Genomic DNA, 17,094 nt, shown 5'->3' on the forward strand with positions numbered 1-17,094 from the left:
AATGCCAGAATAATGAGAGAGAGAATGTTTTAAGGCATTTTTATTACTTACTGCAAAGTCAAATGTTTACATACATTTTATTAGTATTTGGTACCATTGCCCTTAAACTGAATAACTTAGGTCAATCGTTTGGGATGTGTTGAGATGTTGCTTCAGTATTGCCACGTAATCTTCTTTTCTCGTGATGCCATCTACTTTGTGAAGTGCACCAGTCCCTCCTGCAGCAAAACCACCCCACAACATGATGATGCCACCCCCATGTTTCACAGTTGGGATGGTGTTCCAAGCTTCTCACTTTTTCCTTCAAACGTAACGATGGTCATTATGCCCAAAAAGTTAAATGTTATTTTCACCAGACCACAGGACATGTCTCCAAAAATTAATGTATTTGTTCCTGTGTGCATTTGCAATCATTAGTTTTGTTTTTTTATGTTTCTTTTGGAGTAATGGCTTCTTCCTTGCAGAGTGGCCTTTTAGCCCGTGTTAATACAGTACTCATTTCACTGTGGATATTGACACAATCTTAACAGCTTCTGCTATCATCTTCACAAGGTCTTTTGCTTTTGTCCTTGGGTTGATATGTACATGTCGGACCAAAGCACATTCATCTTTGGGACACAGAACTCATCTCTTTCCTGAGCGGTATGATGGCTGGACATTCCCATCCCCTTTGTACTTGCGTATAATTGTTTGTACAGATGAACGAGGCACCTTCAGGTATCTTGAAATTGTACCCAAGGATGAGCCAGACTTGTGCAAGTCCACAATTCTCTTCCTGATATATTGGCTGAATTATTTAGACTTTCCCATGATGCTACACAAAGAAGCAGTGTGTTTCAGGTGTGCCTTAAAATACATCCACAGGTGTGTCTCTGATTAACTAAAATGTTGCCAAAAAAACTTCCAAACACATGACATCATCATATGGGCAATTCAGAATTGTTTAAGGCATAGTAATCTTAGTGCATGTAAACTTTGCAGTAAATAATACAAATGCCTTAAAACCTTCTCTCTCTCATTATTCTGGCATTTGGCAAATATTAATAATTATGGTAATCCTAATTCACCTAAAACGGGAATGGTTCATTCTGATTTAATGTCAGATATTGAGAAAAACATGCATATGTGTCTTTTCAGTGGTTTCGACTGTATGTATACTTCAGAGGCGTAGCTAGGGTTTTGGTTAAAGGCTTCTGAGTGGGCCCCAAACCAGGTAACCCTGATTACAACTATGGTGGTACATCATGATTGTAGGTATATTAAAAAGACTTATAAAAGAACAACCCAATATTAACCAATCTATGTATAAATATGATAAATATGATGTTATTATTTCACCAGGGTGTCTTTTAAGAAAACAAAAAGTGGGAACCACTCAGACCAAGAGCTAGACCCAATCACCAAAGTGCGGATATACCAAGAAGACCAAATTGGATCAATTATATTCCTTTATTAAGCAGTGATACAATTTAAAAAAAAATAAAATTATAAAATACAGCAAATTGCAATATATCATACAAAAAAATGTGCAGCGCGGACGGCACATAAAAATATGCGGACACCCACATGCACAGTAGAAAATTACATATATATTAGTGCTAGGTAATTGCTCTTATATGGGATTATACTAATTCCTGAGAATAAAGTGAGACAGGATAAAAAAAAATATATATAAAAAAAATATGTGTTTTTAATAAAAAACTCCAATTTATAGTATAATATGTGCAAAAATTGCTAAAGTGCTAGAAAAAGAAGTTATTAAATGGCTGGGTATAATAACAGCCCTGCACAGTGATAACAAATCACAAAGTGCTAAGTGCAAAATAAGAAAATTCCCAGGAAAACAAGATATACGATTTATATTACCTTGGGGTACCGTGCCTGACCAGCATACACACTCACGCCTGACGCACGTTTCGGAACTAGGTTCCTTCGTCAGGGGAACCTCAGCAGATGACCACACTGTTACTGGAAAAAATCTCTATGCTAAAACCAACACTGATATTACCGCCAAATGGTGACCATGTCGTGGTAGATACCAGTCCTGCAGAACATGTAAGAGATTAAGGTACAGTTACAGATAGTGACTTACATAGTGACGTTAATTCTGGTGGAGTCGTAAACGTCTCCAGCCTTTTCCATCTGGCCCAGACCAACACACCATCTTCTCCAGACACGACTTGCCTGCAGAGATTACAATAAGTCACATTTGTTCACATTTCCTGCACCGCCCCCACCTATTCTCAACCTGCACAAACTACTGCAATATTGAGCCGCTGCTGCCATGTCCCTATTACTGCACCTGCTGTGTGGTACTGTGAGCACTCTAAATGCTAAAATAACCCTCTAGAATATAGTAATGCCCTACACGAGTGCCCTAGAAAACAATGCCCACATTTTGCCCCCTAGAAAGTAATAATGCCCTATGTGTGCCCCTTTGGCAGTCACAATTACCTGAGTTCCTGTATAACAATAATTGCCCACTTAACATTTAATAATGTCCTGAGTCTTCCCCCCTGCACAGCTCCCATCTACACAGTATGATGCTGTCTTATTCATAGTATAATGCCCCCTCACTGTATAGTACCCCCACATAGTATACTGACCCCTTAGTAGCCCCCAAACTGTTTGATGGCTCCAACACTGTATGATGTCCGAAACACTGTACAAAGATCCCACATTAGCTCCCACACTGTATGACGGCCCCTCACTCTAATCTCCACACTGTATTATGGCCCTCTCAATAGCCTTCCTAAAGCATAATGAACCAGATAGTCCTCAATATAGTATAATGCACTCCCCATAGGCCTCTATATAGTATAATGCACTCCCCATATGCCTATATATAGTATATTGCACTCCTCATAGGCCTCTATATTGTACAATGCAGTCCCCATAGGCATCTATGCAGTATAATGCGCTTCCCATAGGCAGACTCTATATAGTATAATGCACTCCCCATAAGCCTCTATATAGTATAATGCACTCCCCATATGCCTATATATAGTAGTGTAAAACACTCCCATAGGCTTCTATACTATAATGCACTCCCCATAGGCCTTTATGCAGTATAATGCACTTCCCATAGGCAAACTCTATAGAGTATAATGCACTCCCCATAAGCCTCTATATAGCATAAGGCACCCCCATAGGCCTCCATATAGTATAATGCACTCCCTATAGGCAGACTCTACATAGTATAATGCACCCCCAAAGGCAGACTCTATATAGTATAATGCACTAAAAAAACTGATCCTACACAGTATAATGAATTCACCATAGGGGCCTATGTAGTATAATGCACACCCATAGACAGACTCTATATAGTATAATACACTTCCCATAGGCAGATTCTATAAAAGTATAATGCATTCCCCATAGGCTTCTATGTAGTATAATGCAGTTCCCAAAGGCAGACCATATATAGTATAATGCACTCCCCAAAGGCAGACTCTATATAGTATAATGTGCTCCCATAGGCCTCTCTAGTATAAAGCACCCCATAGGCAGACTGTATAGTCTATAATGCATTCTCTATAGGCAGACTCTGTAGAGTATAATGCACTCCCCATAGGCAGACTCTGTATAGTATAATGCACTCCATATAGGCAGACTCTATAAAAGTATAATGTATTTCCCATAGGCCTTTATGTAGTATAATTCACTCCCCATAAGCATACCCTATATAGTATAATGCACTCTCCATAGGCAAACTCTATATAGTATAATGTACCCCCATAGGGCTCTATAGTGTAAAACACCCTATAGGCAGACTCTATATAGTATAATGCATTCCCCATAAATAAATACTCACCTCTCTTCGTTCCCCTGCGGCTCTGAGGGTCCGCTCATCTCAGGACAGCGGGAGACAAGTAATGACGTCATCTCGCCTGCTGTCAGTGTCTGCGTCGGGGACAACAGATGCAGAGGAAGAATGATGGGAAAGGGAGTGTGATGCTGCCTAGCTCATCAGTGCTTTCAACTGTATCAGCATCCAGCCGATACAGTTGAACTTGTGATGACGGACGGGGGGCCCAGTGCTGGCACCGGGCTCCCCTGCACAAGAGCCCACAGCACCTGTGTGGCAGTGCAGGGAGATTGAGTCTGCTATACAGGGATTCTCCCGTCACAACATCAGGAGGCCTTAATGCCGCGAATCCCAGAAAAGAGAGACAACCCGTACAGACTGGACAGCAGAGACTGTAGAATACTGGCTCTGTCAGTGGAGAGAATGCCGGGAGTTCGTGTAATCCTGGAAAGACTGATCCAGCCGTTAGTGGTATCTGGATAGATCCCAGAGGAATCCAGGATAGGGAACTGCCAGCAGTGGATTCTGTGGAGACAGAGATATTATTAGAGTGTGGCCTAAACAGGAGGCAACAATCCTAAGAATGAACACGTTGCCCAGGCACCTCCCTTAAGAGGAGGATGCCTTTTATGCACAGAGCATCACAGCACAGACAGCCCTAATAGAGAACAGGTGCCCTGCTGCTTTAAGCATGAGCTGGAAGAGTGGTGCGCCTTCTAAGAACATTTCCAGGAGACCTGCCAAGGGGATGCAGGTTCCTAGCAGAGAAAGGAGCCGCTGATTGTCTGGAGCCACGGACAGGGTGAGCAGTACCAGTGGAGCTGCATGATAGGCGCTGGTCACCCTGTCCATCAGAGACCAGGTCTGCAGCTGAGGGCATGACAAACTGCGTGGGTGCGCTGCGCACACCCATATTGTGAACAGTGGCATAATTCCCGATGGGCCCCTCAGAGCATGAAGCCTGGTGCGAACGACCCCTCTTCCCGTTTGATAGTTATGCTACTGATATACTTGAAATGCCTGTAAGGCTGATATATTAGAAGGGGCCACAAAATTATATCCCATGTGACACATATGTCAACATATTGGACCCCAAATGCTTGTATAATAATGTAAAGTAACAAAATCATATAATGCTCACCCTAACCAAGTCCAGCTATTATTCTGTGCTGGTGCTTTGATCGTTGTGTTTTGGCACATTGACATCATATAATATTATTACTAGTAATATTATTTATATAGCACCATTAATTCCATAGTGCTGTACATCAGAAAGGGGATTACATGTATCAATGCTGCAACCAATCACTAAGCTCTGCTGATTTAGATGGCAGAGCCGCTGAGCTCAGTGATTGGCTGCAGCAGTGATGCTTGCTGCTAATATTATATAATTGCTGAAGCCAAAACACAAATATCAGAGACGCAGTGGAGAACTGGACCCAGGGAGGGTGAGTACTTTCTCATTTTTTACATGACTGGGGTCCACTTTGTTGAATTGAAAAGCTCCTTTACAATAAAAATAACAATGCCAACATTTTTATCAATTATTATAGAAACTGATTTCTCAAATGAAAATAAAAGGGAGAGGAAAACAAAACATACAAATGTATACTTGTGTGGGTCATTCAGACATCAGTAATACTGACTCACTTTGCATCTATATTACAGATGTAGTTCCCAGGATTCCCACAATTCTAGTAAACACAGTTTGATCACTGTTTAAACCAATGGGCACCTGAGTATGCTCAGCAGAGCTCTGCGGGGGAGTGCTTTACTAATTACCTCTGAAATATGGGCACAAAACTGACTGTATTACAATTGTATAAAACTAGCCAGGTTTTTTCTTCTTTTTTAATCTCAGTAAATATTTTTTCTTTTTAGATTCCTGTGGTGGTCGGCTTAAAGCACTTTCTGGCCAGTTTATCAGTCCAGGATTTCCGCAATCATATGAAAAAAATATGAATTGTATGTGGGTTATTGAAGTGCCACTCGACTATTATGTCATACTGGATTTTGTGTCACTTGTTATAGAAGAGCACAGATATTGTGAATATGATTATGTAATGATTTATGATGGGATGAAGAGTGACCAGCATGTGTTAGGCAGGTATGTTCTGCAAATCAAACTTCTGGTGTTTATATATCAGCATTGTTTTTTGTAACTATATATAATATAGAAATATATTAAGCAATACTGTACATTACTTAGTGTAGGGGAGCAAATACAAGACTTGAAGAGGTGGTCCAGTGCTTGATACCGATAACCTATCATTGGGATAGGTCATACTCATCAATATTATATAGCTAGGCGCAGGGCCGGGCTGGCCATCTGGCAATTCTGGCAAATGCCAGAAGGGCCTGTTTGGTCCTGGGCCACCTTGTCTGCTACATTGTTAACAGAATCAGTGTTCTCTTGACACCCATACTGTTAAAGGGAATCTGTCACCTCATTTTGCCGCTATAAACTGCGGCCACCGCCATTAGGGGCTTATCTACAGCATTCTGTAATACTGTAGATAAGCCCCCCATGTAACCTGAAAGATAAGAAAAACAAGTTAGATTATACTCACCCAGGGGCGGTCCCGGTTTGGTTCGAGTTCAATGGGCGTCGCAGGTCCCGGTCCAGCACCTCCCTTCTTCATGCAATGACGGCCTCTTCTTTGCTTCTTGTCGTGGCTCCGGCGCAGGCGTACTTTATCTGTCCTGTTGAGGGCAGAGCAAAGTACTGCAGTGCACAGGCGCCGGGAAAGGTCCGAGAAGCCCAGCATCTGCGTACTGCAGTACTTTACGTTGCCCTCAACAGGGCAAATCAGTACGCCTGCGCCGGAGCCACAACAGAAGCAAGGAAGAGGACGACATCAAATGAAGATGGGAGGCGCCGGACCCAGACCTGCAACGGCCATCTGAACCGAACCGGGAATGCCCCTGGGTGAGTATAATCTAAGGGTACTGTCTCACAGTGGCACTTTGGTCGCTACGACGGCACAATCTGTGATGTTCCAGCGATATCCATACGATATCGCTGTGTCTGACACGCAGCAGCGATCAGGGACCCTGCTGAGAATCGTACGTCGTAGCAGACAGTTTGGAACTTTCTTTCGTCGCTGGATCTCCCGCTGTCATCGTTGGATCGGTGTGTGTGACACCGATCCAACGATGCGTTCGCTTGTAACCAGGGTAAACATCGGGTTACTAAGCGCAGGGCCGCGCTTAGTAACCCGAAGTTTGCCCTGGTTACCATCGTAAAAGTAAAAAAAAGCAAACAGTACATACTCACATTCCGGTGTCCGTCAGGTCCCTTGCTGTCTGCTTCCCGCTCTGACTGACTGCCGGCCGGAAAGTAAGAGCAGAGCACAGCGGTGATGTCACCGCTGTGCTGTGCTTTCACTTTACGGCGGCACTCAGTCAGAGCGGGAAGCAGACAGCAAGGGACCTGACGGACACTGGAATGTGAGTATGTACTGTTTTTTTTTTTTTACTTTTACGATGGTAACCAGGGTAAATATCGGGTTACTAAGCACGGCCCTGCGCTTAGTAACCCGATGTTTACCCTGGTTACCCGGGACCTCGGCATTGTTGGTCGCTGGAGAGCAGTCTGTGTGACAGCTCTCCAGCGACCACACAACGACTTTCCAACGATCACGGCCAGGTCGTATCGCTGGTCGTGATTGTTGGAAAGTTGCAGAGTGTGACAGTACCCTAACTTGGTTTTCTTATCTTTCAGGATACATCAGGGGCTTATCTACAGCATTACAGAATTCTATAGATAAGCCCCTAATGGCAGTGGCCGCAGTTTATAGCGGCAAAATGAGGTGACAGATTCCCTTTAAGAGTTGTGACGGAGGTATCATTAGAAATATTGGTCTTTTGTAGTAAATCTTGCTTTCCTCCATGCAGGGTAATATTAGTAATATATCCCATATGGTGCTTGGGGATGGGGCAGCATTGGCCTGTGTGATTTCAAATGCCAGGGCTGAATTTCAGCCCTCAGTACCTGGCTAGGCGCCTGATAATCAGCACCCCACCAATAAACTATAAGCGGAAGTACATAGTGTAAAGAGCTGAAATGCCACATTTTTGTATACTATGTCGTAGAGATTTTCGTCTATTGTTGATCAGCTTCCACTGAAATTATTATTATTTTTATTTTCAGCCACCAAAGGACCTGCTGACAGCTGATCAGTGGGGGTGCTGTATGTCAGGCCCCCAACAAACTGATTTTGATTACCTGTCCTAAGGATGGGCCATGAACATCAATGTCCTGGATAACCCTTGTAACAGAACACGTATCGAGAAATAAAACTTGAATAAGAGTCTAGACTAATTCACCATTATTCTGTGTACTCTTTCAATCCCTTTTAATATACTTTTCAATTTATAAAAGTCAATTCCAGACCCTTAACCCCTTTCTGACCTCGGCTGGGATACTACGTCCGAGGTCAGATCCCCCTCTTTGATGCAGGGCTCCGCGGTGAGCCCGCATCAAAGCCGGGACATGTCAGCTGTTTTGAACAGCTGACATGTGCCTGCAATAGCAGCGGGTGAAATCGCGATTCACCCGCCGCTATTAACTAGTTAAATGCCGCTGTCAAACGCAGACAGCGGCATTTAACCGGCGCTTCCGGCCGGGCGGCCGGAAATGAGCGCATCGCCGACCCCCGTCACATGATCAGAGGTCGGCGATGCCTATGAATAGTAACCATAGAGGTCCTTGAGACCTCTATGGTTACTGATCCCCGGCAGCTGTGAGCGCCACCCTGTGGTCGGCGCTCATAGCACACCTGCATTTCTGCTACATAGCAGCGAACATCAGATCGCTGCTATGTAGCAGAGCCGATCGTGTTGTGCCAGCTTCTAGCCTCCCATGGAGGCTATTGAAGCATGGCAAAAGTAAAAAAAAAAAAAAAAAAGTAAAAAAAAATGTGAAAAAAATAAAAAAAATATAAAAGTTTAAATCACCCCCCTTTCGCCCCATTCAAAATAAATCAATAAAAAAATAATCAAACCTACACATATTTGGTATCGCCGTGTTCAGAATCGCCCGATCTATCAATAAAATAAAGCAATAACCTGATCGCTAAACGGCGTAACGAGAAAAAAATTTGAAACGCCAGAATTACGTTTTTTTGGTCGCCGCGACATTGCATTAAAATGCAATAACGGGCGATCAAAAGATCGTATCTGCACTGAAATGGTATCATTAAAAACGCCAGCTTGGCACGCAAAAAATAAGCCCTCAACCGACCCCAGATCATGAAAAATGGAGACGCTACGAGTATCGGAAAAACGCACAATTTATTTTTATTTTTTAGCAAAGTTTGGAATTTTTTTAACCACTTAAATAAAAAATAACCTAGTCATGTTAGGTGTCTATGAACTCGTACTGACCTGGAGAATCATAATGGCAGGTCAGTTTTAGCATTTAGTGAACCTAGCAAAAAAGCCAAGCAAAAAACAAGTGTGGGATTGCACTTTTTTTGCAATTTCACCGCACTTGGAATTTTTTTCCTGTTTTCTAGTACAAGACATGGAAAAGCCAATGATGTAGTTCAAAAGTACAACTTGTCCCGCAAAAAGTAAGCCCTCACATGGCCAAATTGACGGAAAAATAAAAAAGTTATGGCTCTGGGAAAGAGGGGAGCGAAAAACGTACAATGAAAAATGGAAAATCCCAAGGTCATGAAGGGGTTAAAGTTACCCATGACTTTAGGTAGCTGTCAACCACTTGGTCTTCCAACAGTTATCACTTCTGTCTTCCCCATACACATGGACATGCTGCAGAGCATACATGTTTTCATTATGGAGAAGGGAATAGGGTGGCAGACACCTCCCTCAGGAGCAAATCATTGTCTATGTTGAAAATTATATTTCCATATTTCAGGCCAGTTATGTTATCTAGATAGAAAAGTTTAAAAAAAAATAATGGTGGCCGCACGTATTGTACATCATCCACCTCTACCACAGTTGGTGAGTTACTTGTTATCAGTGGCTGCTATCTTCTTTCTTTATAGTCACAGCAGTGTAGCTTGTAATTCTGTAATTTGTCCATTCATCAGGTTTTGTGGTTTACGACTCCCTTCCCAAATCCGTTCTTCATCCAATGTGATGACAGTGATCATGAGATCAGATTCATCAGTAGAGCTGGATGGAATTTCTGTGCAGTTCAGAGCGACACAGACTTTATCAGGTAATTGGAAAGGAATAAGTAACAATTCTAGTAATCTAGCCTCTATAAAAATAATACTTGCAGTATAGATTTCACTTTACTAGTTGTACAAAGAAACAAACAACAAAAAAACACTTTTCATTTAATATGAACATGAGGGCTTCTCTGTGCATCGTTGGCATGGCCAAGGCCTCAGTGCACTGCATTCTCCATTAACATGCTGCACACCTCCCTTTACCGTGATTGACAGCGCTCTGTTGCTTAGATTAAACACTGACTGAGGATTATCCCCACATTAACCCTGCAGGAGCCCCGCAAATGCACTCTCTTATCCCTCGCCTCTGTATTTAGCTGTCACTCGCTACACAGATAAATGGAAATGTAGCGAGTGACACTGCAGATAGGAGAAAAGAATGAGGGTCTGCACTTAAAAATGCATGTTCGTTGGGCACCTGCAATGTCAGTGTAGTGCTGGACTGAAAATCAACATATGCTCACCCTGTGAAAGCAAGCACTGATGAAGTGCACAGTATGCTGAATGAGGTGGCTGAGTGGTACACTAAGCCCTTGGCCATGTATTTGGTGCAATACGGAGACCTAATTTGAAATTATATGAGATAAAACAGAATTTCTGCACAAAGAAATTAAACCTATACTGTACTGCAGGTATGATTTTTATAGGGGTTAAAATCTACAGGTCTTTTTAAGTACCCCGGTAGTTTAAGGAACTAGTCTAGTCCTTCAATATATCTAATTTAGCTAGTATTTACCTTATTAAGTTGTTATTTTGAATCTGAAAATTCATATATTGTTTCTCCTTTGTTGGTTTATGTGATCTCATGGTGACACCCTGGAAATGTCATAGTTGTGTAATCTCCGAAAAGTGTCATCGTCTCATTAACCAGAATTTCTTCTATGATGAAATTGCATGGACTTTACCATTGAAGTTCTCCAAAGAGAAGACAGAAACTCCTATCACAGTTACTGATGATAACTAGACAGCTACAGTTATAATGTAAAAGATGACAGTTCTTCCTCTCTGACCTATGGTGACTTAGCTTATTTAGGAGACTATAGAGAGGATAATCAGTGTTACCTGTTCATTTGAATAGGGGTAGATCTTTGGTACCTTGCTGTGGCCAGTATAGAAATGACAGAGTGCTGTGTCCCAGCAGCATCTGAGAACTTTTTAAGGCTAAGCCATCAATTAAGAAGTAGTGGCCAACCCTTTTAAGTATACTAACATTTATAAACCAGACACAAACCAAAAAGATACTCTTTTTGCCTGCATCTTACAATGGTGCCTTATGGACAAGTTTAGCACCTGAAGCTTTCTTTGTGTACTTGCTAAAGAAAAAGAAAATGTGACATGAATAGGGCTTAAGTTGTGTGAGGATGACAAATCATTATTATGGCAACTTTAGGCCTAGTTCACATTTTGCAAAATTGCCTACAAAAAACATAGAGTACAAAAACTGAGTTAATAATAAGGTTTTATGTGCCATCAGTTATCTTCATATCTCACTACACATAATATAACATAATATAATATATAACTATATAACTTTTTTTACAAGGTGTTTCACTAACTGAGGGCAAAAATTCACTAGAAGGTGTGGTTGAAATAGAGTACCAAGGAGTACGAGGAAACATATGTGCCAAGCAGTGGACCAAAAATCATGCTCAAGTGGTGTGCCAGCAACTGGGTTTCTCAGGCCCTGCAATTGCTACCAGGTATTGTGAATGTTTCTTTACAGGATCACAAATTAGATCTTCAGTTTTTTTAACCATGCTAGCTCTCACAGCTAAAGGACTATGCTGATATTTGTGGAAATCACTGTGTTCAGACTAAAGCTGCATTTACAATGAAAGATTTTGGCAACGGGCATTCTTAAAGGGAATCTGTCACCTCATTTTTCGCATATAAGCTGCGGCCACCGTCATTAGGGGCTTATCTACAGCATTCTGTAATGCTGTAGATAAGCCCCTGATGTAATCTGAGAGATAAGAAAAACAAGTTAGATTATACTGACCCAGAGGTGGTCCGGTGCGGTCCGGGTCCGGCGCCTCCCATCTTCATGCGATGTCATCATTCTCCTTGCTTCATGTCGCGGCTCATGTGCAGGCGTACTGATTTGCCCTGTTGAGGGCAGATCGAAGTACTGCAATGGCAGGCGCCGGGAAAGCTCGGAGAGGCCCAGCGCCTGCGCATTGCAGTACTTTACACTGCCCTCAACAGGGCAAATCAGTACGCCTGCGCATGAGCCACTACACGAAGCAAGGAGGATAACGATATCATATGAAGAAGGGAAGCGCCGGACCCGGACCGCACCGGACCACCTCTGGGTCAGTATAATCTAACTTGTTTTTCTTATCTTTCAGGTTACAGCAGGGGCTTATCTACAGCATTACAGAATGCAGCACACTGGTCTGTGTAAAAAATGACTCACATAGCCAAGTACAATGGCAGCCTATGCGCACTGAGGGATCTAATTGATCAGTGTACATCATTAAATGTGGTCCGCTTTTGGTAAAATACTATTAAGCCCATCATGGCATTGCAATTTTCCTTTTTTTTTTTGTTTCGTTTTTTCCTCCCCTTCTTCCAAGAGCCATACCTTTTTATTTTTCCTTTAATATAGCCGTTTGAGCACTTGTTCTATACAGGGTGAGTTGAACTTTTACATTACACAATTTATTCCACCACATAGTGTACTGGAAAATGTAAAAAAATTCCAAGTGTGTTGAATTTGTAAAAGCTTCATTTCACTCTCAACTATTAGAGTCACATGATGGCTGATTCATATATAATCATATATAGGTGAACAACACCTTCAAAATAACATGAAAAATACACCTCCAGAGATATTAGATCTCTACATGAAGGCACACAAAGTCGAAAGTATTTTATCAAGTACTTTATCAAATAGTATAAAATTTATTTATCATAGCAATATAAAAGAAATAAAAAGCAAAAACAAACTTCTTCCAGCACTGGTCCCTTTGCAGAGAAACATCCCCAAAGCATGATGTTGCCACCCCCATGATTCACAGTAGGTATGGTGTTCTTTGTCTCCTCCAAACACGACGAGTTTTGTTTCTACCAAACAGTGCTACTTTGGTTTCATCAGACCATATGACATTCTCCCAATACTCTTCTGGATAGTCCAAATGCTCTCTAGCAAACTTCATATGGGCCTGGACATGTACTGTCTTAATCAGGAGGACACGTCTGGCACTGCAGGATCTGAGTCCCTGGCGGCGTAGTGTGCTACTGATGGTAGCCTTTGTTACGGTTGTCCCAGATCTATGCAGGTCATTCACTAGGTCCCCCCTTGTGGTTCTGGAATTTTTGCTCAACGTTCTTGTGATCATTTTGACTCCACGGGGTGAGATCTTGTGTGGAGCAACCAGATTGAGGGAGATTATCAGTGATCTTGTATGTCTTCCATTTTCTTATTATTGCTCCCACAGTTGATTTCTTCACACCAAGCTGCTTGTCTATTGCAGATTCAGTCTTCCCAGCCTGGTGCAGGACTACAATTTTGTTTCTGTTGTCCTTTGACAACTATTTAGTCTTCACCATAGTGGAGTTTGGAGTGCGACTGTTTGAGGTTATGGACAGGTGTCTTTTATACTGATAACAAGTTCAAACAGGTACCATTACTACAGGTAATGAATGGAGGACAGAGGAGCCTCTTAAAGAAGAAGTTAAAGGTCTGTGAGCCAGAAATCTTGCATGTTTTTAGGTGACCAAATACTTATTTTCCACCATAATTTTCAAAATAAATCTTGCCAAATCAGACAAGGTGATTTTCTGGATTTGTTTCCTCTTTTTGACTCTCATAGTTGTGGTCTACCTATGATGTCAATTACAGGCCTCTCTCATTTTTTTTTAGTGGGAGAACTTGCACAATTGGTGGCTGACTAAATACTTATTTTCCCACTGTATATAACCGTTGAACTATTAATATTATACCTTGGTATTACTCATTGTCTCTCCCAGGCTGCTTATAATGATACATGTCATGCTTATTTTTTGAAAATATTTTTGATATTGCTATTATAAATAAATTTTTTACTATTTGATAAAATACTTTTGACTTTGTGTGCCTTTATGCACAGAGACCTACAGTAATATCTCTGGAGTTGTGTTTTTCATTGACCAATAGATGACAATGTGGCACCCCAGGAGTTCAGGTACCACAGTGGTATTGCCTTCATCTCGGGGAGGGTGATGCCATGCCTGGAGACGAGGAGGATCCCTTTGACAGGTAACCTGTACATGCAGCATGTTCTGACTCCAGGCCAGAAGGGGGAGCTCTGAACCTGGTTTCAGGGGAGCTTCCCTATATATATATATATATATATATATATATATATATATATATATATATATATTCTGGCTTGGAGGAGGAGTTAGGGAGTCTGTAGAGACAGTGAGAGAGGAAGGAGCACGGGAGAGGTGAGGCGCTGGAGGGGAGCTGCGATTGGGCTCCCTCCAAGCTGAAGCACAGAAACCAGGCATCGAGAGCCCGAGACTGTGTGGAACTGCATGTCCGAACAGCAGAACCAGAGGGAAGGAAATTGAAAGTGACTTGCCCACATATCCACCCTGAGGTAAAGCAACATCCAGAGCCCGGAGTCACCGTGGATAGAGACCCCTATAAAATGGCTTACGTTGCCTACCATGCAGGTACTGTTCCAGGACAGAGAGTGAGAGAGGACCTTGAAGAAAGCCATAGGCAGCAAGGGACTATTATTCAGCGCATAGTGGAAGGCTCCTAATCTGACCTGGCAAAGGGAATTCTACTCGTCCTCAGGCTGCCTGGACTCCATAGTCACCTGTTGCTGGTACTCTGGACTGTGGCTGTCTACCATCAGTAAACCAGGTAAAGAGACTGCAACTTTGTGTCCTCTGATTTCTTCTGGCACCAAACCATCTTTGCCAAATACACTGGGAGCCCTAGGGGCCCAGCTTCACCTGTGGGAAGCCATACCATCCTTGCTGCAGCGCCATCACTCCCCAGAGGACCCCTTTAAGCAGCGTCGGTCAACCCTGACCAAATACCACAGGTGGCGTCACAAACATTTCTCATTCTAAAAACCCCTATAAAGACATTCCCTTTAATTTGGACTTTCAGGGCTATGGACCGGGTTGCTGCCACCGTGATTTATTGACCACCAGACTGGGTACCGAGTACCCCTAGGCCCTGGCGGGCGCTCCAACAGCAATGTACATTTACAACTCCTCAGTATGCGCACATGTATAAGGTATTATATTTCCTAACTCTCAGTGCCCAAAGTAGTACTGGAACAAATCCATTGCCACACAGCAATTACTTCACTCAGCCGCAGAAGACCGGATACTGGGATACCACATATACTATAGATATATTAGCCACCAAATATACTGTATATTACCATAGCATATTACATCCCCATGTTCACTATAATTTACAAAGTATAAATTGATTGATCATCTATTTTGGAATTGTTTGGTGACTGATGCTAGTGATAAAAGACCACCATTTCTGAAGATGCTGAAATATTTTAAACCATATATCCAGCTGCTCATAAAGTGGAGAGTATTTCCTGTGCAAGAAATTTATTGAGCTGTGGCCAACTCTTATACCATCCAGTTCTTAGTCAATTAGCATTTGATTTTTTTTTACCTTTTTAGATTTAGAAAGGATGAGAGTGTCCAATGGGCCATATCCTATGTCAGCTGCAATGGAAGCGAGTCTGCCTTGGAGAACTGCAGTTTGAAAACTACAGGCTTGTGTGACACACAGGAAAGAGCAGGTGTTATTTGCCAAGGTAAAGTAGAAATATTATAATACTTCATAGTTGTACTGATCGTATATTGCATTTATTAAAACTTGGAGGAGGATTTTTCTAATCTTTCCTTAAAGGGACATTGAGGCCAATTCATTTAGAATGGCATTGAACAAGACTTACTGAAGGGCTCAATTGAGTGCAAGGCGCCAAATTCATTAAGAGGTGTACACCATTTAATGAATATGGCACATCCTCGCTGTGGTGTGCGCCTCCATGTCCCCCTCCAGGAATTCTACTCGTCGGGAACTAACGTAACATTTCTGGCGTAAGAAACGCTGTAAGTTTAGATTAATTTGATGGGTGGGCATAGCCACACCTTGTCCTGCCCTGTCTCCTCCTAAGCTCTGCCCATTATGAGGGCGCCGACCACATCTGGCGTGAAAATGGCAAAAGTAATAACAATTTTGAGTAACTCTGTGTTGTGCAAATATTTTACAACTTTTCAAAGTGTTACCCTAGAAAACTGGTGGAAACACTTTGATGAATTGTCTGCATTGTTCTTTAATTGCTATAGCTTAATGCCTGCTCTATATTACCTGGGAATCTGGTTTGATGTTACAGGAGTACTTCCAATAAATACACTTGCCCACTTGTAAATAGCTCTTTACTGTGAACAAGCATAATATTTTGTTTATATATATATATATATATATATATATATATATATATATTTGGGCAGCTGTATTATTGCAGTATGAGGAGCAATACATTTAGAGAAATAAAGAAAATATTTTAAAAAGTGTTTTTTTTTTCATTTATAGCAGCTAAAAGAAGCACTCCGATCAAAGTTTGTATTCTCTTAATATATTGCAGTCATCATATTATATAGCACTGTGTACTTAAAATTGCTCATTTTGCCCTTCTAACCAGCTAATTCTTCTTCCTTTCATTCAGTCTATGACATAACGTGATTATAAACGGACTAGCTCAATCCTTCTAAACTCTGTATAGAAACAGGAGGTCAATTTTCCCTGCATGAGTCATATGTCACAGCAAAAGTCCCTGGTAGGGGGAGCAGAGCAGCTGGGTCAGGAGTTCAAGATGGGAATGATAAATGCAGGGACAAGAGACTTCCTGCTTCTACATAGAGCAGAGAAAAAAAAGAGAAGAATTAGCTGGGCAGAAATGCAAAATTAGCAATTGTAAGTACACAGTGCTATATAATATGAATTAAGAGGATAAAAACTTTTAAGGGAATGCTTCTTTAAAACAGTTTTCTCAATCCTAGATCTACACAGAGACTTTTTGTAATGCTGCAAATTGTAACTATTGAGCTAAA

At 41.8% G+C, this 17,094-nt stretch overlaps 1 protein-coding gene across 1 annotated transcript in view; it reads left to right on the forward strand.

The window, feature by feature from the left end:
- Nucleotides 1-17,094, forward strand: part of LOC143782323 (uncharacterized) — a 62,034-nt gene that overhangs the window by 4,166 nt on the left and 40,774 nt on the right. The window contains exons 3-6 of the mRNA XM_077269678.1: nt 5,690-5,915; nt 9,865-9,995; nt 11,552-11,708; nt 15,658-15,794. Of these exons, the coding sequence (XP_077125793.1) occupies nt 5,690-5,915; nt 9,865-9,995; nt 11,552-11,708; nt 15,658-15,794 (651 nt within the window). The remainder of the gene's footprint in view (nt 1-5,689; nt 5,916-9,864; nt 9,996-11,551; nt 11,709-15,657; nt 15,795-17,094) is intronic.

This window comes from Ranitomeya variabilis, chromosome 6, assembly GCF_051348905.1.
Source record: "Ranitomeya variabilis isolate aRanVar5 chromosome 6, aRanVar5.hap1, whole genome shotgun sequence".
Taxonomy (NCBI): Eukaryota; Metazoa; Chordata; class Amphibia; order Anura; family Dendrobatidae; genus Ranitomeya; species Ranitomeya variabilis.